We start from the raw sequence: 26611 nt of genomic DNA on the forward strand, positions 1-26611 counted from the left end.
ATAACATTCACAGTAGTGCAAAACTGCATCCTGCTCTAAAATGAACAAGATTAAAAAAATTTCGAAACCCCAAACACATGCATGGTAAGGACTTTGACTTTCCGAAAGGATAACTGTTGTGGACTCTTTTATTCTTCTCCGAGGTAAAAACAGTTGAATATAAAAATAAATACGATTTATTGAATACCATATTTTTCACCCTATAGGATGCTCTGGCATAGAAGACACACCAAATTTTAAATGAGAAAAAATCTAGAATACAATGTAAAGTATAGGTCACAGTGATCTTCAACCAGCGGACCTCCAGATGTTTCAAAACTACAACTCCCAGCATGCCCGGACAGCCGTTGGCTGTCCGGGCATGGCAGGAGTTGTGGTTTGGCAACATCTGGAGGTCCGCAGGTTGAAGACCACTGGTATAGAAGGTTATACTCGCGTGTCCCCGCCGCTCCGGACCCGTCACCGCTGCCCTGGATGTCGCCCTCCATTGCTGTTGCCACGTCCCCGGGGTGTCCCCGTCGCGTCCCCGTCGCTCCGGAACGTCTCTGCTCTCGCTCTCCGTCGCCGCCATCACATCGTTACGCACGCTGCTCCTATTGGATGACTGGGCGGCATGCGCGACGACGAAGGAGGGCGCCGGCCATGCAGGGGATCCCGGCACAGCGCAGACACCGAGGAGGCAGGTAAGGTCCCTCCCGGTGCAGCCGGATTAGTGTCACTTTCGCTTCAGACGCGGCGGTCAGCTTTGATCGCCGCGTCTGAAGGGTTAATGCAGGGCATCACCACGATCGGTGATGCCCTGTATTAGCCGTGGGTCCCGGCCGTTGATGGCCACAGGGGCCTCCACGATTGGTGTGTATTCGCCTATGCGTCTTATACAGCGAAAAATACGGTAAATGTTCTTTTGTTTTTAAGCAACTATGGGTGCAATGCATGTTCTGGTTGAGGATATGGGTATTTATTAACTGTTCTCTCAATATTGTAATAACTTACAAAGCATTTTGTGTTTTACTCCATTTCCCATTATCTAATAATAAATTTAGCTTAAATCATTTTAAGACTCAATGCTTGCAGCCAGCCTTCAGTAAAAGCTGCTAAACTGGCTCTCCTTTGTAAGACAAAACCACAAATATTCACATGCCTCTCCAGAATTCTGAAAACATAACTGTGATAGACACGTGGCTGGAATATGCAGATTCATTTGTAATGCTGTCAACTGAAAATCTGTATCGGCAGCAGGCATGAGGCTCGGGCTGTGTTCACGACAGATTTTATAAAAAAAATAATACATCTACAGTGGTAGTTACTTGGTTGTGATGAGTGTTTCGTAATCTAAAAAGTAGTATTTTTATGTAATTTCTAAAACTGAATACAAATAGAGTTGAATTGGTTATTTACCTTTTTGTAAATGCAATTTGTATATTGAGTCAAGGGATTGTCTAGGACTACAGCAAAAGTGCTGCATTATGGTATTGCATAAATAGGAAGACATATGTGCTCTTAATGGGTTATTCCAATTTATAATCCTCATGCCTTATCAACAAAGGATCTCAGAGTGTCAGACTGCTGAGACCCCTGTGATCTCAAGAAAGGGGATACAAAACATATTTAGAAATGGTTTGGCAAGTCGTACATACCTACTTCTGCTCCATTCATTGCCTTTGAGGCTGTCGGAGATGGCCACGCGATGTACTTGATTATATTTATTAGGGCCATGTACAATGAATTGTAAAGGGAAAAAGATACAAAAAGAAGAGGACAGTGTCTCCATATGATTTTGTGGGTTACAGGTGCCCATGGGAGACCCCCACAAAACTGAGCTCCCACCTGGAATGCATCTTGAGTGCTTTCATATCACCCCTATATAGGGTGCATGTGGGACCCTGGGTTGCTGGCTGTCTGTGATCCGACTGGTATCCTAAGGCTAGGAACCTGTAGTGAGGTTTATTTCATGGGAAAAGCAAAAGGGCACTGATTTCTCTCTATACAGTCCTGTGCGAGAAAAACTCTGTACAAACAGCATTATGAAGCAAATAAAGGCAACAAAACCAAAGTAGCGCGGAGAGTCACCAACAATTCATAGTGAAATCATAAGGTCACCATGGCTTGTGGGTGAAAAGCAACAAGTTACCTTTATGATACTCTTCATGTTAAAATTGCAAACAAAATCTCAAATGGTTGTATAGTTTTGTAAGTTCTTCAAGTTTCCTTGCAGCATAAGGTCATCTGAGCTGTATTTATAAATAAATAGGACCTTAAACAAACTGTGCTACCTATCTTCATCAACAGGAACATAAAGATCACATTAAGCCACACATATACTATCTTGGATAAAAATACATATACTGTATTTGTACCCCTTCCACCCCTATGCTCTTGAATTAAATTAACAAATACCCCTTGGCACCAACTGCAGTACACAGAGATTTTAAATTGGAGTTCGCACCAAAAGCAATAAATGAATCGGGGAAGATGGTGCGGACATGGAGGTGTAGATGATACCTGTATATCACTGCTGACATTCTACTGCAACAGCCAGGAGCTAAGATAACTCTGGGTTTTGGCACCCATCACCTCAAATGTCATGTAAGCAAGAAATGAGCTCTCAAACCCGGTATGCAGAAAGTTAAGTGTTTATAGGGAGTCATATTTAACCCCTTAATGACCATGGACGTATGCTTACATCCTGCGGCCGGCTCCCGATCTGTGAAGCGCGCTCAGAAGCTGAGCCCGCTTCGCATCTGCGGGATATCGGTTACTATCAGCAACCAGGACCCGCGGCTATTACTGGACATCGCCTATCGAGATGATGTCTGGTATTAACCCTTTAGTCGCCACAATCAAAGTTGATTGCGGCGTCTAAAACAGGAGAATACACTGCCGGTTAGCTCAGCGGAGCTGTTTGGGATTGCCGCCGTGAAATCGCGGTGTCCTGAACAGCTGACAGGACAGTGGGAAGGTGTCTTACCTTGCTCCTGGTTGTCCGATCGGCGTTTGATTGCTCCAAGCCTGAAATACAGGCTTGAGCAATCAAGCACAGAAAACACTGATCAATGCATTTCTATGGCAATGCATTGAACAGTGTAAGAGATCAGTGCATGCTGTTTTATAGCCACTAGAGGCGTTTTTTAAAACTGCATTAAAAAAAGTTAATAAATGTGATTCAACCCCTTCCCTAATAAAAATCCTAAATAGCGTATTTTAGGTCACTTTTTATACCATAAAAATGAATAAAAAGCGATCAAAAAGTCCTATCAAAGCAAAAATTGTACTGATAAAAACTTCAGATCATGGCGCAAAATATGAGCCGGCATACCGCCCCGTTCATGGAAAAATAAAAAAGTTATAGGGGTCAGAAGATGACAATTTTAAAACGTATGTGCATGTAGATTTTTTTCCAGGATTACGACAAAATCAAACCTACATAAGTAGGGTATCATTTTAATCATATGGACCTACAGAATCAAGATAAGGTGTCATTTTTACCGAATAATGTACTGCGTAGAAACGTAAGCCCCCAAGAGTTACAAAATGGCGTTTTTTCTTCAGTTTTGTCGTACAATGATTTTTTTTCAGTTTTTTTGCCGTAGATTTTTGCGTAAAATGACTGATATCATTAGAAAAGAATTGGTGGTGCAAAAAAAAAAAAAAAGCCATCATATGGATCTTTAGAAAGGGTTATGATTTTTAAAATGTAAGAAGGAAAAAACAAAAGTGCAAAAACTGAAAAACGCTTGGTCCTTAAGGGGTTAAGTTATATTTTTTTTAAGTGGTAATTTAAAACAAAATCTATATAACGATTTTAATTATATTAACTCCCAGAATGAAGAGAACATGTCATTTTAACTGCAAAGTGCAGTGCAAAGACACAAATTCCCCAGAAGTTGCAAAATTACTTTTTTGATCAAAATTTTGCCCCACAAATATTTTTTTGTGGTAAAATGAACAATGATGTTAATGGAACTAACGGATTTTAAAAGACAAGAAATCCAAAACCAAAATGCAAATTAAAAAAATGACCCGGTCAATAACACCAAAACAACCCTGCGTCATTAAAGAGTTAAAAAATAATGGACACAAAAAAGAAAGCAATTTGTTAAAAGAATAATGGCTAAAGAAAACACATTATTTTTCTTTTGGATAGGATAGATGGCTTAGATCTGCTAGATCTGTTGAAGGAGTGAGGATAAATAGATACTAAAGTTATGTCCTTAGTACCCAAAAGTAATGCCATATGGACCTGACCTACTCACCAAGAAGGTAAAGTAAGTATAATAGAAATCCCCTGATGGGCCCAAGAATTCACAGATGGGCCTATAGAGCTTCTTTAGATTAATACATTTAATAAAATGACGTGTAATATTAGCGAGCAGCTTACCATTTTGTAGACCAAATTGAAACTCCGAATATCTTAGCTTCCTGAATCCTTGTATGGAGGGATATATTGAAGTAAGGCTCTTTTTACACTAGGCTTACTTATGCATTTACTATAACACATAGAAGAGTAGGATAATGGACTCACCGCTGGCTTTGTAGGATGCTTCAAGCTATAGTATCTACAGTCTCGGCTTCCCTGGATGAGAGCACTGCTGAAGCTTTAAGTAGTATACGGACAGTTGCACATGCTGTGTGCCAGAAATATAGATATATATTATTATATAATATATATGGTGAATTTGCAGTGCCAGACTTTTGTCTCTTCTCTTACTGATGCATTTGTACAGGAATCTATGGGCACAGTCTATGGGCACATTAGGAATTAACGTCAGGAGAAATTCTCTATGAAAATGGTAAAAACTATGAAGAGATTGGAGATGAAGAGGCACATTGTATGCAGCCTTATGCTTCTGCTCCTGCTCCTTCATTGTAGCCATCCATGGGAGTCCCAGCACCTTGACCACCACTGATGACCACCATCATTACAACATGTAAGAAGTATGTTAAAGGAAAACTGTCAGCAAGTTCCCCGACACTGAACCCAATACACTGGGTTATAGTGTGGGTGAACAGGAGTCCATACATGGGTCACTTACTTTTTTAGGCTTTCTTGCCGCAGAGTTGTCGTTTCTAGTTTTGACCTTTATTTGCGCTCTGAAGGCGGGTCTTGCTTTGGGTTCCGGAGGAAGGTGTCTTAGCCCGCCACCCTTGTTTGCATATTCATTTTCCTCCTGAGTGCAGGGCTCTGTCTGCATCGCATGTACTGAAGATTTTACCCAGCTCTCGCGTCCTGATGAGGTGACAGCTGTGAGTTGGGAGAGCATTCTGCACAGTAACTGCGCATGTGCCGTTCCCCTGCTACACCCGGAAGTAAGGAGTAGTGAGACTTCAGAAAGAGGTACTTCTGGGTGCAGCGAGTGACCGGCGCATGTGCAGTTACACTGTGCAGCGTCATCAGAAAGTGAGATCTGGTTAAAGTCTCCAGCGCATGCGCTCTACAGGCAGAGCACTGCTCTCAGGGGGAAATGAATATACGAACAAGGGGGGCAAGTCCCCTTCCTCCGGAACCCAAAGCAAGGCTGCCGGCGGGGACCCGCCTTCAGAGCGCAAATGAAGGCCAAAATTACGGAACTTTAGCAAATGGCAACTCGGCGACAGGAAAACCTAAAAAAGTAAGTGACCTGTGTACGGACTCCTGTTCACCCACACTATAACCCAGTGTATTGGGTTTAATGTGCGTGAACTGACAGAGTTTTCCTTTAAAATGATAGGTACACTTTACTTTTTTGGGTGCTTTCGTGAGGGAAAATCTGCCTTTTGCTTTATCAACCAAAAATGAGATGTAGGTCAGGAAGATTATGGCTATATAAATCTAAGAGCCATAACTTTACATTTTCCTTAAAGAAATGGTTTATTGTGACATGAGAGGTGATTGTTAATGGCATTTTCTTTTTATAATTTTACCAAATTTTTTCACATGGTTATCTCCTGGCAAAGCCTTTTTTTTTCTAAAAGAGAACATTATGGGTCCCAAAATTTCTAGCTCCACTCACTAATGAATGATTTTTGGGGGGCATGTCGCATTTAGGAAGCCTCTATGTTGCCAGAACACCAATCTCCCCCCCCCCCCCACATGGCACACTATTTTGGAAACTACACCCCTCAAGGAACTTAAAAAGGGGTTCAGTGAGCCTTATTACACCACAGTTGTTTGACGACTTTTCGTTAAATTAGGATGTGTAAATGAAAAAAAGTGCTCTGCTGCTGCACTACAATGCTCAGAAGAGAAGGAGTACCATTGGGCTTTAGGAGAGAGAATATCTTTGGAATGGAAGTCGGGGGCCATGAGCATTTACAAAGACCCCCCCCCCCCCCCCCGTGGTGCCAGAACTGTGGACACCCCCCCCCACATGTGACCCCATTTTGGAACTAATCCCCTCACAGAATTTAATAAGGGGTGCAGTGAGCATTTACACCGCACTGGCATTTGACAGATCTTTGGAACAGTGGGTTGTGCAAATGAAAAATTAAATTTTTCATTTTCACAGACCACGGTTCCAAATATCTGTCAGACACCTGTGGGGTGTAAATGCTCACTGCACCCCTTGTTACATTCCGTGAGGGGTGTAGTTTCCAAAATGGGGTCACATGTGGGGGGGTCCATTGTTCTGGCACCATGGGAGCTTTGTAAATTGACAAATTTTCTCTACAAAAGCCCAATGGCGCTCCTTCTCTTCTGAGCATTGTAGTGCAGCAGCAGAGCACTTTTATTCATGTACACATCCAAATTTAACGAAAAGTCGTCAAATAACTGTGGTTTGATAAGGCTCACTGAACCCTTTTTTACGTTCCTTGAGGGGTGTAGTTTCCAAAATAGTGTGCCATGTGGGGGGGGGGGGGGGGGTTGCTGTTCTGGGTTACAAATTTTGGTGGACTTTATTTTCCCCTATTTTCCCTTGTGAAAAATGAGAAATTTGAGCATTTTAGTAAAAAAAAAATATATATTTTTCCCATCCATCTTTAATGAAAATTCTTCAAACACCTGTGGAGTGTTAAGGCTCACTATATCCATGTTATGTTGCGTGAGGATTGTAGTTTCCAAAATGGGGACACATGTGGGTATTTCTTTTTTTGTGTTTATGTCAGAACCGCTGTAAAATTAGCCACCCCTGTGCAAATTACCCATTTAGCCATCAAATGTACATGGTGTGCTCTCACTCCTGAGCCTTGTTGTGCATCCGCATAGCATTTTACGCCCACATATGGGGTATTTCCGTATTCAGGAGACATTGGTTACAAATTTTGGGGGTCTTTTTTTTTCTTTTCCTTTTACCTCTTGTGAAAACAAAAAGTATGGGGCAACACCAGCATGTTAGTGTAAATTTTTTTTTTTTTTTTTTTTTTTTTTTTAATACACTAACAGGCTGGTGTAGACCCCAACTTTTCCTTTTCATAATGGGTAAAAGGAGAAAAAGCCCCAAAAATTTGTAACGCAATTACTCCCGAGTACGGAAATACCCCATATGTGGCCCTAAACTGTTTCCTTGAAATACGACAGGGCTCCAAAGTGAGAGAGCGCCATGCGCATTTGAGGTCTAAATTAGGGATTGCATAGGGGTGGACATAGGAGTATTCTATGCCAGTGATTCCCAAACAGGGTGACTCCAGCTGTTTCTAAACTCCCAGCATGCCCTGGCAGTCAGTGGCTGTCTGGAGATGCTGGGAGTTGTGGTTTTGCAACAGCTGGAGGCTCCGTATTGGAAACACTGCTGTATAATAAGTTTTTTATTTCATTTGGGGGGGGGGAGGCTGTGTAAGGGGGTGTATATATAGTGTTTTACCCTTTTTTATGTGTTAGTGCTGTGTTTTTAGGGTACATTCACACTGGTGGGGGTTTATGGTGAGTTTTCCGCTAGGAAAACTTGAAGCAGGAAACTCACGTAAACCCCACAACTTCCATCATGCACTGACAGACCTTGCATGCTGGGAGTTGTACTTTTGCAACAGCTGGAGGCACACTGGTTGGAAAACCTTCAGTTAGATTCTGTTACTTAACTCAGTATTTTCCAACCAGTGTGCCTCCAGCTGTTACAAAACTACAACATGTACTCCCAGCATGTACTGATCGCCGAAGGGCATGCTGGGAGATGTAATTATACAACAGCTGGAGGTACGCAACTACAACTCCCAGCATGGCGAGACAGCCGTTTGCTGTTCGTGTATGCTGGGAGTTGTAGCTTTGCAAGATTTAAAGGGCCACGGTTTAGAAACCACCGCACAGTGATCTTCAAACTGTACCCCTCAATCTTGCAAAACTACAAATCCCAGCATGCCCAGACAGCATACTGCTGTGTAGGCATACTGGAGTTGTAGTTTTGCAACATCTGGAGGGCTACAGTTTAGAGACCACTGTATAGTGGGCTCCAAACTGTAGCCCTCCAGATGTTACTAGACAACTCACCGGCTTCCATAGTCTGCACCAGGGAGCCAGCCACACGTTATCGCCGCCCACTGCCGCCACCGCCGATCGCCGCCAATTGGTAAGTGACATCCGATGGTCACAGGACAGTTCCCCCATTCTGCCCGGACTACTGTGGGTGGGCAGAACGGGGGAACCCAACTTTAACCCCCCTGCCCCCGATCTGCTATTGGTCGATCGCTTCTGACCGACCAATAGCAGGGATAGGAATATTCATAAGTGCCCAGTCACATGAGCACTCGTATTTACTGAGCACTGACAAGAGTGGTGAGGCGCTTATGAATATTTAAATCTAGCTGGCGGAACCGCCTCAGAGCACAAGAGAGAGCTGGAAGAAGGGGGACCTTTGGAAGATCGGGGTTCTGGACTGCAGGTAGGTATAGCAGTCCAAGACGCCGCATTGGTCTCCTGTTCACCCGTACTATAACCTGGTGTAACGGGTTATAGTGCGGGTGAACAGGTGACCGTTTTCATTAAAGGGGGTACTCCGGTAGCAAACTTTTTTTTTTCAACTGGTGCCAGAAAGTTAAACAGATTTGTTAACTCTTCCAGTACATATCAGCTGCTGTATATTATAAAGGAAGTTGAGTTGTTCTTTTTTGTTGGACCACAGTGCTCTCTGCTGACACCTCTGTCCATGTCAGGAACTGTCCAGAGCATGAGAGGTTTGCTATAGGGATTTATTTCCACTTTGGACAGTTCCTGACACAGACAGAGATGTCAGCAGAGAGCATTGAAAACAGAAAATAACAATTAAACTTCCTCTGTAGTATACAGCAGCTGACAATTACTGGAAGTACTAAGATTTTTAAATAGAAGTAATTAAAAAATCTATTTAACCTTCTGGAACCAGTTGAAATAACACATTAAATAAATGTGTAAATGGTTGGATTTGGTGTCATGCTTAACCCCTTTAATATCTATTAAATCCATGGTATTTCTTCCACTTCTCTACTGGTAAATAAGCGGCTTGTAATTTTTTGTCAAAAATGAAAAACCTTAGTAAAGTGAATTGAGCCCTAATCTGCTTTCCTCATTCCATTCCCCCTCTTTGGATCCTTGACATCTGTCAGCATCTGTTATCCCTCAGCCATTCTTATGTTTAAAATGAAATAAGTATTAAACAAAATAAAGGAAACCTTTTCAGACTTCCTATTAACAGCTTATAAACAAAGACAGAAATTGTGACTGGTTATTATTAGACACAATGTTATTAGTGCCCCTTTTTAGAGTGATTATCAAGGATACCTATTTTCCTTCAGTTCCTGTATAAACAAAGCAAATATACCCCCCCCCCCCCTCCCCCCCCAAAAAAAAAAAAAAAAAAAAATAGTATAAAGGAAGTGTAACATTTCCTTGAGACAATGATAAATGGTGGTCCCACAGTCTTTTCCTTTTTTTCTCCACCTGTTTGGTCTTGTGCCACCAGACACTTTAAAGGCTCTTAACCATTGTAAACCAGACTGCTTAAGAGAATGCATTGTGAAGAACTTGGATGTGTTTTCAATTATTATTGGTGAAATGCTGAAGCTTTTTTGTGTCGGCTCAGTGATCAAAGTCTGGATAAGATTGCTAATCCGTTACATGTAAAAAGAATCACACAGTATCATTTCTATGTATTCTCAGGCATTATGAATCTGACTCTTTTGAGGCTAGACATATTTATTTTATTCAGTGAGAAAAAATGTTTACAAAATTGAGTAAAATTTACTAAAATCTAAAAGTTCTAATACTACTGCATCCTGGTCATGTTTCATAACTTTATCAAAAACTAGAACAGCTATTTGACCAGAAGACTGCATTTTTTGTTTGGAGTTTGGTGTCATACATTTCATTAAGTTTTCATTTGTTTCTTTTTTCTAAATAAACATATTCTAATTGATCTATGCAAGAAATGCTAAGATATTTTTGTACCATTATTAACTTAAAAGGGTACTCCACTGAAAACCTCTTATCCCCTGTCCAAAATATCTCCACTGTGGCACCCCTGTCATTTGGTGCATGGAGCGAACTCCGCTCAGTGCCCGATGGCTGGCCAACACAGCTGCCACGTCCCCACCATTCATGTTTATGGGAGGAGGCATGATGGCTACGTACTAGCCGGCACGGCCCCTGCCATAGACTTGAATGGAGGGGGCGTGGAATGATGCCATGAGCGCAGAAGCTCCAAGGTTCCGTGTTCCGGTTACTGCTGCCAGCCCGGAGATCACGGGGGTCCCCAGTGTCGGGACCCACGTGATTAGACATCTTATCCTCTATCTTTTTGGATAGGGGATAAGATGTTTTCAGTGGAGTACCCCTTAAATATCATGGAATTAATGGAGTATGATAACCTGTAATAAATCTTATGCAATATACATGGATTTATTGTGATACTTTAATTTAATTTATTTTGGTGAATTTTGGAAATAATACTGAGTACTAATACTTTTATTTTTAATAGGAGATCCCAAAGATTACATCAAGTATATACACTTTTTGCAACCATTTTTTTATTGCTTTAATGCATTTAAAAAAAATATCTGTCCTTTCCGGTGAATAAACCATTGTGTTAGTAAACCATTATGTTACTTTTATCTGGAATATTTCAACAGTTTTGCCATTTGGAGGCAAATGTTAGCTTTCCTTGAGCTCTTCAGCAGTGGTGACATGTACTAACTGCTACAATGCTTTCCATACACAGTGAAAATATAATATCAAGCTCCCCTATGTCTCTGTAGCACACCCTCAGAAACAGCAGTATGGGGGACATTATACAGCAGTAATGAGCATTATTGCTGTAAGTCCAGCAAAGAAGTGAGAGAAGACTTACTACAATGTGCTGCTATGTTTCTGTATCTATGTTTCTGTATTTCTGTAGCTAACTCCTTCTCCCCACACCTCTCTATAGACTTATATAGGCTGCATGTAACTGAACCCTCAGTGAGCTGATAGCCCTTCTTATCTGTCAAGTGAATTGAGAGGGAAGGATTGGCTTTGTGGGGGAGGAAGTAGGTAGCTCTAAAGTGGACAAAGGGGGCATTTTTTTTCTAACATATATAGGATATTCTAATAAATATTGAAAGTTTGTTCAAATTAAAGTGAATATTTGACAAAAGCATGAGGCAATTTTGTGAATATTCTTCTTCTTATTATTTTTGGCAACACATTTAATGCATACTTGTGCTTTGATTTAATTTACCACTTTTCCCTTTTCGCTAACCAACAAACAGCAGAAGAATAAGATAGAATGGACTAACGCACAGCTTCTGACTACACAGTGCATTTAGTGTGTAACCAAATAGACACCTCAACCTACATAGAAGCCATAGACTTAAAGGGGTACTCCACTGCCCCAGAATTAGGAAAATTTTGTTCTTAACGCTTGGAGCAGGCAGCGGGGGTCGTGACTTTGGAGCCACGATCTCCTGACGTCACGCCATGCCCTCTCAATGCAAGTCTATGGGAGGGGGCGCAGCGGCTTGCATTGAGGGGGCGTGGTGTGACATTACAAGGGGCATGGCCCTGACATCATTACTCCGCCGCCCGCACCCATCGTTCTAAACAAACGCTGGATGCTGCACAAATATCACGGGGGTCCCAGCTGTGGGACCCCCACGATCAGACATCTTATCCCCTATCCTTTGTGAAGGGGTGGAGTAGCCCTTTAAAGGAGTAGTATTTTAGAATGTAATACTTTTATAATATCTAGCATGTTTAGTGTTTCAAATGGATGGATTGTTACTACTAGAGAAGAAGGAGAAGTAAAAATGGTTCCACAAGATGAGGAAATGCTAACAAGCTTCATCAAGATTCAGTATGACTTGAAACGTTGAGATCTGGCATCAGAACGAGACATTGGAGCATGCTGGCAGTTCACGGCTCCAATAAAAACAGGAGCACGATATCAGATCATTTCTTCTGGCTCCACAGCAAAAACTATCTGGAGTGCAAATGCAAGTCTCCATCAGTAAGGAAAGTATTCTTGGAAATTGTATTAGTAGTGCATGAGGTTGATGTTCTTTCATTACTCAATAACGCGATTCCACATAGACACCTGCACGTGCCAGAAAGCTTGCAGAAATTTCTTGTTTTAAACGAACAAAAACTGTTAGCTATTCAGATGATATTTAATATATGATATGGAATAAGTCACACTGTCCACATTTTCTTTGTAGGATTATACAGCAATTATTAGGTCATGTTTTCCTCCTGTAGCACTCTGATTCTATATTTTTTTATAGCTATTTGTAGAAAAGCGCGAGGGGTCTTCATATTCTAAAATAAATATATTTTTTTCTAATGTTTTTATGTTGATTCCTGAATAGTTGTTTAATGTCATTTGTTTTATTTTACAGCAGGAAGGCACCTCCAAGACACCTCCCTGTACAGATGGTATGCTGGGCCTCAACTCAGCCCAGTGTTTGGATGGAATAAAGGCCTCTGGGATAGAGCAGCTTTGTACACTGTACACCCAAAGGTAAGAAATTTTACATTTTCAATCTATGAAAGTGTACAGTATTTGCAAACAAGGGCAAATGTACTAAAGAGACTACCCATGTAGTTATTAACCCCTTTACGCAAAATCAGGTACATGTACGTGATGATTAGGGATGACTTCCTGAGTTAACTCTGGGGACGCTGCGGTCACTTTAGCTGCAGCGTCTATTAGGGTAACAGAGGGAGGGAGCTGCCTCTGTCACTGATCGGCGCTCTGCAAAGTGAAAGCAGAGCGCCAATGGTTGCCATGGCAACCGGAGGAAGTGGCCTCCGTTGTCATGGCAACAGATAAGTCTTTTAGCTAAGGCAGTGACAGATGTATACTCCATTGAATTATGTGTATAATAGTAAAAAATAAAGTAAAATGTGAAAAAGTTAAAAGTAAATAAAAAAGTGAAAAACTAAGTGTGAAAAAATTTTTTTTAAGTGAAAAAAAAATAAAAAATTAATTATATAAAATACACCCCAAAACATACCCAAAAAATTGTCCACCCAACAAACGTCAACATGTCCCGCAAAAAAAGAGTCCTCACACAATTGCGTTAGTGAAAACATAAAAAAGTTATGGCTCACAGAATACGGTGATTTGCAAACAGGATTTTTTTTACAAATCTAGTTTTTATGCTATAAATTAACTATAATATAAAAAAAAGTATAGAAATTTTGTATCGCCATAATCGTATCAACCTGCAGAGTAGAGTTAGCATGTAATTTATACCGCATGACGAACGACCCAAATTTTTTTATAAAAAACAACCGCAGAATGGATTTCTTTTATGTATACGGCCACATGTATCACATGTACCCCAGAATGGTACCAATAAAAGCGGCAACTGGTCTCCCAAAAATAGGCCCCAAAATCCACACAGCACGCCTTCATGTCTGACGCCTGTGTGAGAGACATGTAGCACATAAAGGCCACATATGGGATATTTCTAAATACATCAGAATTCAGGGAATAAATCTTGTGTTTTATCTTTGTCAACGCCTACTGTGTTACAGAAAAAATTTATTAAAATGAAAAATCTGCAAAAAAATGAAATTTTAAAATTCAGCCTCCACTTTGCTTTCATTTCTGTGAAACACCTAAAGGGTTAATAAACGTATTTAATGTCATTCTGACTTCTTTAAGGGGAGCAGTTTATAAAATGGGGTGATTTTATGGGGTATCTAATATAGAGGCCCCTCAATTCCACTTCAGAACTGAACTGGTTCTTGAAAAATCAGATTTTGAAATTTTCGTGAAAATCTGGAAAATTGCTGCAAAACTTTATAAACCTTCTAACGTTTAAAAAAGTAAAAGAATGTTTATCAAATGATGGGAACATAAAGTAGACATATTCTAGATGTGAATTAATCATTAATTTGGTGCAATATGACTATTTTTAGTCATGAGCAGAAAATGTAGTCTTGAAAAATGCAAATTTTCAATTTTTTCACCGAATTTTTTTTCTTTTTACAAAAACCGCTCAATATATCAAAATTTACCACTAATGTAAAGTACAGTGTGTCACGAAAAAACAATCTCAATTGCTTTCATAAATAAAAGCGTTCCAAACGCATGTCAGATTTTGAAAATTTGCCTTGGTCGTTAAGGTCAAAACAGGCTATTGAGTAAAAGGGTTAAAATAGGTGGCCACCACTGACTGGTTCCCTTCCTTTAGCAATAAGTTTGCAAAAAGCTGGGAAGATGAACATATTTCTTAGTAAACAAAGAGTTGACCAAAAGGTCGTGGGAAAAGATTAGAAGAAACAATGAACTAAAGCCTTCTGTCCAAGGTGGAAAAACCTAGCACCAAAAAAAATTAAAAACTACCCAAAGCTCAAGGTATATGTCGGAAAGATTGAGGTTTACCACGATGTACCCCAACCAGATCCATTGATTTTAATTAAAGCAATGTATGCATGTCTATGGAGCCCATGCTGTGTAGCCACAGGTTAAACTGGGAGAAAGATGCTGAAAGGGGTACTCCAGTGAAAACCTTTTTTCTTTTAAATCAACTGGTGGCAGCTGGTTAAACATATAATGACTGCAGCCATTATATAGACATGCAAACTGGTATTGAACTAGTTTCACCAGAAATTAAAACCTTTAATTAACCTAAAAAAAGGACAGGGTGGACACATGTGGGCATGTCCCCTACTCTGTACTCACAATTCTCTTCTGTAGAAGTCACATAAATCTGTATTTTGTGGACACTGTATATCTCTTTCCACCTGAGGGACTACCTGAATGCCTATGAATTGCCCTCTTTCTTCAACAAGAATCTTCAGCTTCTCAATGCTTTCCTCACCCTGAAAAAGCTGTCTGAGACTGTCAAAGCCCTGCCCAATGGAAATTCTCATGGGCCTGATGGCTCTCCTTATTCTGATTACAAGACTTATGCCAATCTTCTCTCCCCTCAACTCCTTTCTTTTTTTAACTTCTCAATGACTGGTGATCCTATTCCACCTAGAATGTTTTCCTCATATATTATGGTAACCCTTAAAGGGGTACTCCGGTGAAAACCTTTTTTCTTTTAAATCAACTGGCTCCGGAAAGTTAAACAGATTTGTAAATTACTTCTATCAAAAAATCTTAATCCTTCCTGTACTTATTAGCTGCTGAATACTACAGAGGAAATTCTTTTCTTTTTGGAATGCTCTCTGATGACATCATGACCGCAGTTCTCTCTGCTGACGTTATTATAATAATAACGCTTTATTTATTGTTGTCCTTAGTGGGATTCAAACCCAAGTCCCCAGCACTGCAAGGCAGCAGTGCTAACCACTGAGCCACCATGCTGCCCTTCGCATACATCTCCTATGCATCTGCTATGCATGGTTGCTAAAATGGACAGAGATGTCAGCAGAGAGCACTGTGTTCGTGATGTCATCAGTGTTCCAAAAAGAAAGGAATTTCCTCTGTAGCATTCAGCAGCTAATAAGTACTGGAAGGATTAAGATTTTTTAATAGAAGTAATTTACAAATATGTTTAACGTTCTGCCACCAGTTGATTTAAAAGAAAAAAAGTTTTCACTGGAGTACCCCTTTAACTGAGTAATTTTCCTGCCTCATTCTGGTAATTGGAGAAGGTCTGAAGACCCAGAACTGGAACAATTAAAAAACATTTGACATTGAGAGACACTTTATGGATTAATGACATATTTGTTGGATGTAATGAGCACGACAGTCCATTATCATTGTGGGTGCTCTCGTAGGATCCCAATTTTTCTTACAACATCAATGTAGACAACGAGGCACTCCACTTTAGTGAAAGCAATTCAATTTATTTACAACAAGCAATCATATACAGGTGACGTTTCGGTCACATGGTCCTTCTTCAGAGCCGGTTGCTGCAGAGGTAGTAGGTAAAGTAAAATGATCTGAAGCCATGTGTCTAGGATGTGAGGTATTGAGACCTATAGTCGCTTTTTTTGGGCTAGAATTTTTTTTATTGGTCACAGGATCCTAGTGCACAACAGGGCGCCATAGCAACAGGGGCTGCGGGCGGCCGACACAGTTCACAGTGTAACAGGCTGAAGCTAGAGCGGGGAGGAGCGAGGACAGAGCCAGAGGTCGCACGTCTGCATGAGATAATTAAGCCACGCCCCCTTATCTCCCCCTCCCGGAGGATGGAGGTTGCAGCTCTGCATTAGACAAGAAGACACAGCAGGGGGAGAGAGAGGATGTACACAGCTCCCTCCCCCCCCCCCCCCCCCCCCTGCTCTGTCTCCACAGGACCTAACTTACCACGGGGAGGTGGCAAGTTTGTACGGGGAAAACACAGAGCAGGGGGAGGGGAGAAAAGACGTACGTGCACAGCTCCTCACCACCCTAATGACTGCTATGTGTGAAGGAGAACATACTGTACTGCACAGGCTGGGGATAAGAGGAGGACATTGCAGCATGAAAGCTGGGAATGATTTCTGTGTGTGAAGGAGACATATTACACGAGCTGGGGATGTATAGACTGCAGGGGAATAAATATCATACTGGGGATGATTTCTATGTGTGAGGAGGGGACTCCTGAATGACACATGCTGGGAGTTGTAGTCCCTGTTATGTGTGTGTATGCCAGTGTTTGCCAACCAGGGAATGCTGTTAGTAGTAGTTTTGCAACATCTGTAGGCACCCTGGTTAGGAAACACTGGTGTATGAACTACAACCCGCAGGATACTACTGAGATACAATATAGGTGTTGGTGAACTACAACCCGCAGGATACTACTGAGATACAATATAGGTGTTGGTGAACTACAACCCCCAGGAGACCACTGAGATACAATATAGGTGTTGGTGAACTACAACCCCCAGGAGACTACTGAGATACAATATAGGTGTTGGTGAACTACAACCCCCAGGAGACTACTGAGATACAATATAGGTGTTGGTGAACTACAACTCACAGTAGACTACTAAGACAATAAAGGTGTGGTGAACTATAACAATTTATGTTTTAAACAGGGCATAGGATATGTGAAGGGGGGCAGGGTCCGTCCGTCTAATTATGAAATAAAGATAGAGGTTCTGAGAGAGAGGGTCTGACAGAGAAGTGGACTGGTGAAGGGGGGGGGGAGGGGGGGTCTGAGTCTGATTAAGGGGGACTGGTGAAGGGGGTAGGGTCTGATTAAGGGTGAAGGGGGGGAGATGGTCTGATTATAAGTGACAGGGGAGTGAGTAATAAGAACATGGGACTGGTGAAGGGGGGGGGGTTCTGAGTCTGCTTAAGGGGGATTAAGGGGGTCTGCTTGAGGGCCTGATTAAGAGGGTTTGCATCTGATTAAGGTGGCCAGGGGACTGGTGAAGGGGGACATGGGACTGATTAAGGGGGGACAGGGGACTGGTGAAGGGGGGCAGGGGACTGATTAAGGGGAGGCAAGTGTTTTATTGAACGGGTGACCAAGGGTTTTGGTGATGGGAATGAAGGTGGCATATTGTGTGCCTCAAATTGTCTAGAGGATGCCAAACAAAAACATTGGTTGAAGAAATGTGGGAGAAACTATGCATGCTTAGTGTTGTAAAATAGTTAGATATAGTGTTCTGACAACATAGCTCTTGTTTCTACAATACATAAACTTGTGTAACTTTTTTTATATAACAGTTTTTTTTATTAAAGAATATTTCTTTAAAACAGATATTTGAGAATAAGAAAATAAAAGTACATAGAATAATAAACAGAGTCATTTCATATTAAAAAGACCAGGTTACAATATGATGACATAGATCTGGCTGTAAAGATGTTGTAAAGTCCAGATTATTTCAGGTCGGTTCTGTGAGTATCCGGGGAAGACCCCACATCAGAGACATGAAGCTTAGATAAAAGCCGTTGTCTAACAGATAATAAAGAATGAAGCGAGGATAATATGAAGTGCTATTAGATGATACTAATGATACTAATAATATCTCTTGACTCCGGATCCATTACACCTCAGCTTATGGTCAATAATCCAGGCAATATGCAATGAAGAAGATGCAAAATAATGTAAAAAAAAAAAATAAATAAATAAATTAAAAAAAACAGGAGGTAAAAAGTTTGTAAGAGGTAGAAAGTTATATAGAGAAAAGGACAGGCAAGTATGGAAGATAAAGATAAAGGGACAGATAAGTAGGGAAGATAAAGAGAATAGAGAAGTATCCGCTCGGCTCCAGCTCCTCAGGGTCCGTCCACAGCCTCAGACCACTCTCGGGGACTCCACATATTCATCCCACCGGCGCCACAAAGTATCAAAAGCATCCAGTCTGTTTTCCACCATGGCGGACATATTTTCCATTCTCCGTATATCTGCGATTTTATCTAGTAGCATCTGGAATGGGGGGCTATCAGTTTTCCTCCACCACTGAGCCACAAGACACTTGGCCGCAGTGAGTATATGTAAGAAGAGTTTAGACTGAATGGTAGTGATTCCGCTGGGGGGGATGTTCAGAAGATATGTCTCCGCTGACAGTGGGATGTGGGACCCTATAACCCTCCTAACTAGTGACTGCACCTCCAGCCAAAAGTGTCTTAGAAGTGGGCAATCTAAAAATGTGTGGTATAGAACCAATATCTCTATTACACCTCCAACAAGAGGGGGAAAGCTGCGGGAAGCGGCGGTGCAGCAGATCAGGTGTGTGATACCAATGTAGTAAGATTTTGTACTGGTTCTCTTTGTGTGTGATACAAGTCGAGGACTTAGCTGCCCGTGACCATATGACCTGCCATTGTGCAAAGGTGAGAGATTTCCCTAAATAAGATTCCCACTTGGTCATATATGGGTGTTGTAGTTGGGACGTGTCCTCTGGAGATATTAGGATATCATAAATTCTTGAGATCAAGCCTCTAGTGGAGGTGTCTCGTTTACAGATAGATTCAAAGGGTGTTAGAGGTGGGAAGGGGGGATGGGATGGGTGAATCTCTAAATATTCCTGAATGATGTGGAAGTGAGACAGGGACTCTCTTGTCATGTGAAATTTGTCACTAATAGATTGTGGGGTCAGAAGCTTTCGAGTAATGGGATCAACCAAGTCGGCTAAATAAAATATCTTGGCTCTGATCCAAGGAGAGACAGTCCTGATGTCATCACTATCTGGAATACTAGGGTTAAATAACATTGGTGTGAGTAGAGAGGTTAGTGATTTAAGAGGGTATGTGGAGGAGGCCTCATTCCAGATTTTAATAGTTAATCTCATTGGCCCCAAAAGGTTCCTTGTGACAGTGTAGGGGGTGGATGACCATATCATAGATATAGATGGGTGTATAGGAGAAATCCATAACTTCTCAACTTCAGTCCATGAGGGGATTCTCTGGAGGTGCACCACCAAATAATATTTATATATATCAGGCGTGGCCAGGCCTCCAAACTGTTTTTAAGCAGATGGGACCGCCGCTGAGAACTTATGTCTCCCACCCCTCCATATGAATTTAACCAACATAGTTTGGAACTTTTTAATCGCAGTTTTGGGAATGGGGACAGGCAAAGTTTCCACAAGATACAGGAATTTTGGTAGAATAGACATTTTTACAGCTGCTATTCTTCCTAATAGGGAGAGTGATATTGGGGCCCATTTGTCTAACAATGTTTGTATATTTTGGAAGAGACGAGGGAAGTTCTGCTTATATAGGGAAGAGTATGTGGGTGTAAGACGGACTCCTAGGTAACCCAAGGACGTATCCTGCCATTTATAGGGAAATGACTGTTTAAAATTTGAGATCAGTTGGGGGGAGATTAATTGGGAGGGCTTCTGTTTTTGAAGTATTGATCTTGTAACCCGACAAATGCCCATAATCAGTTAATGCCGCATGGAGATTGGGTAAGGATATTGAGGGGTTAAAAATGGTCAAAAGGACATCAACCGCAAATAGCGAGATTTTGAATTCCCTATTTTTAACCATTAAACCTTCTATATCAGGACAATTCTGAATGGAGGCTGCTAATGGCTCTATACTGAGAACAAATAGGAGCGGGGAGAGGGGGCACCCCTGACGTATGCCATTATAAATTTGGAATCTAGAAGAAGTGGCATGTGGTAATTTGATCTGAGCAGAAGGTGTGGTGTATAATTGGGAGACAGCAGTAAGGAAGGGACCATCTGTACCATAATTCTGAAGCGTAGACAGCAGGAAAGGCCAGCTAAGCCGGTCAAAGGCTTTCTCTGCATCCAGGCTCAAAAAAAGGCCTGAAGACTTTGTCTTATTTAATATGTCAATGAGGTCAATGGCTCTCCTAGTGTTGTCCCCCGCCTGACGGTGAATGACAAAGCCAACTTGGTCTTTGTACACAAGGCCAGGTACCACATTGCTCAGTCTGTCCGCCAGAATTTTAGTGAATAGTTTGAGGTCCGAATTTAGTAAAAATATGGGTCTATAACTTGCGCATTCTGATGGGTCTTTCCCAGGTTTACGGATCACAGTGATAGGAGATGCTAGCATCATGGGGGGGGATAGGTGTACCCTGAAGAAAGGAATTAAACAGTGTTATTAGATGGGGGGCCAAGATATCTGAGAAGGTTTTGTAATATAAGTAGGATAGTCCATCAGGACCTGGTGATTTACCATTAGGTAGGGCTTTAATGGTATCAATTAATTCTTCCATAGTAATTGGAGAGTTTAATTCATTAAGCTCGTTGGATGTAATTTTTGGTAACCCACATTTTCCCAAGTAGTCTTTAATTGTATTGTCCCTCTGGGTTTTGTTTGAGGGTAAAAAAGAGGGGAGGTGATATAACTGAGAATAATACTCTCTAAATATATCAGCCATACATTCAGGGTCATAGGCTATATGGCCGTTTGTGTCCTTAATGGCTGGCGGAGTGGTGTGTGTGTGAGGCTAGAGAGTTGAGTTGCGCTGCCAAAAGAGTGTGTGGTTTGTTAGCTCGGGCGTAATATTTGTGTTTCGTATAGACGAGAAGCTTTTCTACTTTCCCCACCGCCAGGTCCTTCAGGACACTTATGTGTAACTTATGTATACATTGATATACACGATTGTTACCAGTCAATCCAGTTATTTATTATTGTACTTGTTTGCACTTGCACTTAAATTATCTGTAATAAAAAAAATTAAAAAAAATGTTACAAAGATTTTTTTCCTCTTTTTGTATGTTTATGGGGTAATGGGGGGTGGGGGGAGTGGGGGCACAAGGTTAGCTCACACAGGGCGCCTGAACACCTAAGGCCAGCCCTGTATATATGTGTGTGTGTGTATATATATATATATATATATATATATATATATATATATATATATATATAAATAATGTGTGTGTATATGTATATATATATATATATATATATATAATGTATAGATAGTAAAACTGTACATGTAGTAGTGCACGTGTATACAGTTTCACTTTGCTTGAATCACTCCTGCTGAGAAAACTGTTCTAGATTACACACTCAAATTTTCCAGGTATTTCCAAAAGGGGAAAAAATGCAGAAAGTGTTTGATGTGCTATATAAAACTGGCTATGCTTTGATTTGCTGGCTTCTATAATCGCTTCCTCATGACAAATAGGTTACTTGTTAACTTTAACAGGGATAAAATGTAAACACGCATATTAAGCCATCTGATCTACATTACATTGGCCATAAGGATATTAAGTAATGTTTGTAGGTGGTAGTAGACCTAATAATTCTAGGCAAGACAAACCTCTATCGGTCTTTTGAAAGACACTGGGATCATTCTTTTACATGCGGATTGTGGGATTGCAGTAAATTTATAGGATTACGGAGTTGGAGACAAGGAATGTCTATTTGTCAGCCTAAGATTGATTCACAAGTTTTCATTTTGTCTTCTCCCTATCCATATCCTATATGGTAGATTTATGACAAATATTGTTCAGGTAATGTTGTTAGTATCACTAACACCAGTGACTCAGACTGAAGGATATTGAAGGCTTACTTTCCATTTATCACAATTCCTGTCAGTAACATGGACTGACAGCATAATTACAGTGTATTCTGATTTTACTTATTGCTTTCCAAACCATACAGAACAACTTTCCTTCAAACTATTGTTAATAATAATAATAATTAATTTTACTTAAGTGTAAAAAAAGACAGCTGAATAGTATTAAAACTTAAAGTGACTGACTGCTCAAGATAAACTTCATCCATGTGTACTATTCGGAATTAAGATTAGTAAACTTGTAGAAAGGCAGGTTACCAGATGGTAACTGTTTATAGATGTCTATAGAACATGCGTGTGTGTGTGTGTGTATATATATATATAATATATATGACAAACCTCCACTGTATCTGTAGGAAATGCTTTGCCGTCAATACTCTATTGGCAGTGAGATGATGTAACTCTCTAAAACAAAATATGGCAATTGTTTCCTTACAGGTATACTAGGAATTCTTACCTTTTTATCATCGTGTTGTTTTTATATCCAAGGAAATACATTTTATGTCTCTAAAGCCACTAGAGGTTAGTCTTTCTGATACACTGCTCAAAAAAATAAAGGGAACAATAAGATAACACATCCTAGATCTGAATGAATAAACTAATCATATGAAATATTTTCGTCTTTACATAGTTGAATGTGCTGACAACAAAATCACACAAAAATTATCAATGGAAATCTAATTTATCAACCCATGGAGGTCTGGATATGGAGTCACACTCAAAATCAAATTGAATAACCAGACTACAGGCTGATCCAACTTTGATGTAATGTCCTTAAAACAAGTCAAAATAAGGCTCACTAGTGTGTGTGGCCTCCACGTGCCCGTATGACCTCCCTACAATGCCTGGGCATGCTCCTGATGAGGTCCAACTCCTGGACAGTCTGTGGTGCAACGTGGGGTTGGTGGATGGAGCGAGACATGATGTCCCAGATGTGATCAATCGGATTCAGGTCTGGGGAACGGGCGGGCCAGTCCATAGCATCAATGCCTTCCTCTTGCAGGAACTGCTGACACACGAGACGTGAGTGGAGGGGGCGTGGCATCTTATCCCCTATCCTTAGGATAGGGGATAGGATGTTTACAGCAGAGTACTCCTTTAATTAACCTCTGGCTGTTCAGTGTATTTTATGTGGCACTTTGCAAGGATGCAACCACTAGGAATTTTGGATTCTTTTGGAAGTGAATTTGATTGGAGAAAGCATATAATACAACCTAGGATATATATATATATATAATTTTTTTTATTTATTTTTTATAATTGATAGGAGAGAGATATGATTTGCCAGTAGGGGTGTATTTTAAGAAGGCACCCATGGGCCAGTGCCTAGAGCTGCTGCAATTAGGGGCAGTACTTGTCTTCCCCATTTCAGTTATTTACTTCAATAGTAGAAATCTTCAATAAACTTTTTTTTCTCATCTGGGCAGAAACTACTGAAGCATGAGCAGAGTGCTAGTGCATTTAACCTATACTTTAATAGGTCTTGTGATTTTAAAGGTATATTATATAGCATCCCATGTCAATATCCTAAGTGAACAACAAGTTTACTATGAGCTGCTGATGTTTGTTGTAACTCCACAGGGTCCTGCTGTGCATGTAGTTTTGGCATTTAAGGAATGTAACAGGGCCCACCTTTTGGTAGATTGTCTGCTCTTATTATAAAGCACTGCCACGGCAGAGTCCGACACCAGTGTCCTGAATGAGGAAAAACATCTGGTTGTCTACAGGGGAGGTTTAGGCTCTTCCGTTTGAGCTCAGAATATGGTAACTACAATTACCTCATAACTTACCTTTTTAATTGTTTTAGATAACCATCAATTTAACATTTGTGCATGTTAAATGCTTTAATATAAGTTGTTTTCCTATTATAAAAAGACAAATGAAGTTTTAAGAAAAGGTTATTTGGGCTGTTATGTGTTCTGTGGTTTAAATATGTTACAGGTCCTCAGGTTTGTTATTTACAGAGAATCGTCAGCATTTTTTTATGTAATGTATTTATTTATTTTAGTTAATAATATTAATAGTAAATAAATAAGTAAATAAAGTTGTAAAAACAGTTGCTATTATATTTTAATTTTTTTGCCTGTTTTTCTTTACACTTTTTCCTTTTTTTTTTCTTAGGCGGAAAGAGTAATGTCCATGTTGTACTACACTCTGATTATAGCATTTCTGATCGGCATACAGGCTGCACCGAAGACCAAGGACCATGCCACAGCCGGCTCATCAACAAAGCATCGTATTCAGCATCATCACTCACATCGAACTAAGTCTCTTCACCGAAATCATGGCAGAATAGAGACAAATGAACACGCATCTCTTCACAATATTACAGTTGACCCTAAACTTTTCAGGAAGAGGAAATTTCGCTCTCCAAGGGTTTTGTTTAGCACTCAACCTCCTCCATTGTCAGAGGACCTACGGAACTTGGAATATTTAGATGATGAGGAATCCCTCAATAAAACTATCAGAGCTAAAAGAACGGTGCATCCAGTGCTTCATCGGGGGGAATATTCTGTATGTGATAGTGTCAGTATGTGGGTTGGAGAAAAAAACACAGCCACTGACATCAAGGGCAAGGAAGTAACTGTGTTGGGGGAAGTCAATATAAATAATAACGTTTTTAAACAGTACTTTTTTGAGACCAAGTGTAGAGATCCAAAGCCAGTTTCAGGTGGATGCCGTGGGATTGATTCAAAGCATTGGAACTCCTATTGCACCACCACGCATACATTTGTCAAAGCTTTGACGATGGAAGGGAAGCAAGCAGCGTGGAGGTTCATACGGATAGATACAGCTTGTGTCTGTGTGCTCAGCAGGAAGGGACGATCATAAGTAGACACTTCTTGCTGCTCCATCTTCTCCCCACCCCTACCTCAGCCTGTAAATTATTTTAAATTATATGGACTGCATGATATATTTAAAATTTTTACTGTAAAAAGAGAATATTTATTAAAAACTTTTCAAAATGTTTTCTCTTTTTGTTACTTGCACCATACTATTTTGGTGATTAAAATCTTGAGGTTTTCCCTCTAATAAGGACAGATAGAAGTATTCAGTCAAGCTTTTTCTGTGCTTCCACAGATTCTGAATGTCCATGAAGTCATGCACAGTGTATTTCTAGAAAGAAAATACAACAATGGTGGTTGGGCGGCACTCAAGCAATCCGCCGTGCATGAGGATTGTGTAGAATAAAGTAGAAGAAATGTCCCGGCACAGGCTCTGGTGCTTTTCAATGCTTTATTGATGCATAAAGAGTATACAGGGACACAAGATGCGTTTTGGCTTTTGCATTTATCAATTGCTAAAGCAATTGATAAAGGTGAAAGCCTAAACGTGTCTTGCGTTCCTGTATACTCTTTATGCATCAATAAAGCATTAAAAAGCACCAGAGCCTGTGCCGGGACACTTCTTCTGCTTTGTTTCTAAGAAAGAGACTGATGGAAAAGGCTTGTCACATGTTCCTCCATATGCAGACATTTGCTGGACAGAGTCAAATACGAGGGACGGTCAGTCAATCACCTGCTGAGGCAAGACATCAGTGTGCCTGGTTATTAGCTTGAACAGACTGTCACTTGCATTCATACAGGAAGGTGGGGGCCACTCTGCTCTGAGGACGTGTAAGTAGACAGTGTCCCAGCATTTGGACCCCCACAATGAGACACTTACCCCTTATCCTGTGAATCGGGGATAAATGTCTAAAAAGTTCAATTCCTTGTTTCAATTTAAGCTCACACTTTAAAGTGTTAGGTCTGGGTGTTTAGACACTTATGGATAGCTAGAAGAAACCTGTAGAAGCGCTAGGCTGAGCTCTTTTCTCCCCAGCTATCTGCTTGCCACATCTTGCTGCAAAGACTTCTTATATTATAGGTCTATAGAGGTCTATAGAGTCCACCTACTGTAGCAAGACAGGAAGAGCAGTGACCACGTAGATAAGTGCCCACCCAACTGCTCTTTCTGGCTCATCAGGTTAGTGCAGATGATGCTGCTGTCAGATTCCCTTTAAAGGGGTATTCCAGGAAAAAACTTTTCTTTTTTTTTTTATCAACTGGCTCCAGAAAGTTAAACAGATTTGTAAATTACTTCTATTAAAAAATCTTAATCCTTTCAATAATTATCAGCTGCTGAAGTTGAGTTGTTGTTTTCTGTCTGGCAACAGTGCTCTCTGCTGAAATCTCTGCTTGTCTCGGGAACTGAACAGAGTAGAAGAGGTTTGCTATGGGGATTTGCTTCTAAACTGGTTGTTTCTCGAGACACGTGTCATCAGAGAGCACTTAGACAGAAAAGGACAACTCAACTTCAGAAGCTCATAAGTACTGAAAGGATTAAGATTTTTTAATAGAAGAAATTTACA

At 40.6% G+C, this 26611-nt stretch overlaps 1 protein-coding gene across 4 annotated transcripts in view; it reads left to right on the top strand.

The window, feature by feature from the left end:
- NGF (nerve growth factor) overlaps positions 1–25214 on the top strand; it is a 99617-nt gene extending 74403 nt beyond the window's left edge. For all 4 annotated transcript variants that reach the window (XM_056560752.1, XM_056560751.1, XM_056560754.1 and 1 more), the window contains 2 exons: positions 12754–12875; positions 24382–25214. In XM_056560752.1, the coding sequence (XP_056416727.1) occupies positions 12754–12875; positions 24382–25092 (833 nt within the window). In that variant the 3' untranslated portion in view covers positions 25093–25214. The remainder of the gene's footprint in view (positions 1–12753; positions 12876–24381) is intronic.
- Positions 25215–26611: the final 1397 nt, after the last annotated feature.

The sequence above is a fragment of the Hyla sarda genome, chromosome 2, assembly GCF_029499605.1.
Source record: "Hyla sarda isolate aHylSar1 chromosome 2, aHylSar1.hap1, whole genome shotgun sequence".
NCBI classification, from domain to species: domain Eukaryota; kingdom Metazoa; phylum Chordata; class Amphibia; order Anura; family Hylidae; genus Hyla; species Hyla sarda.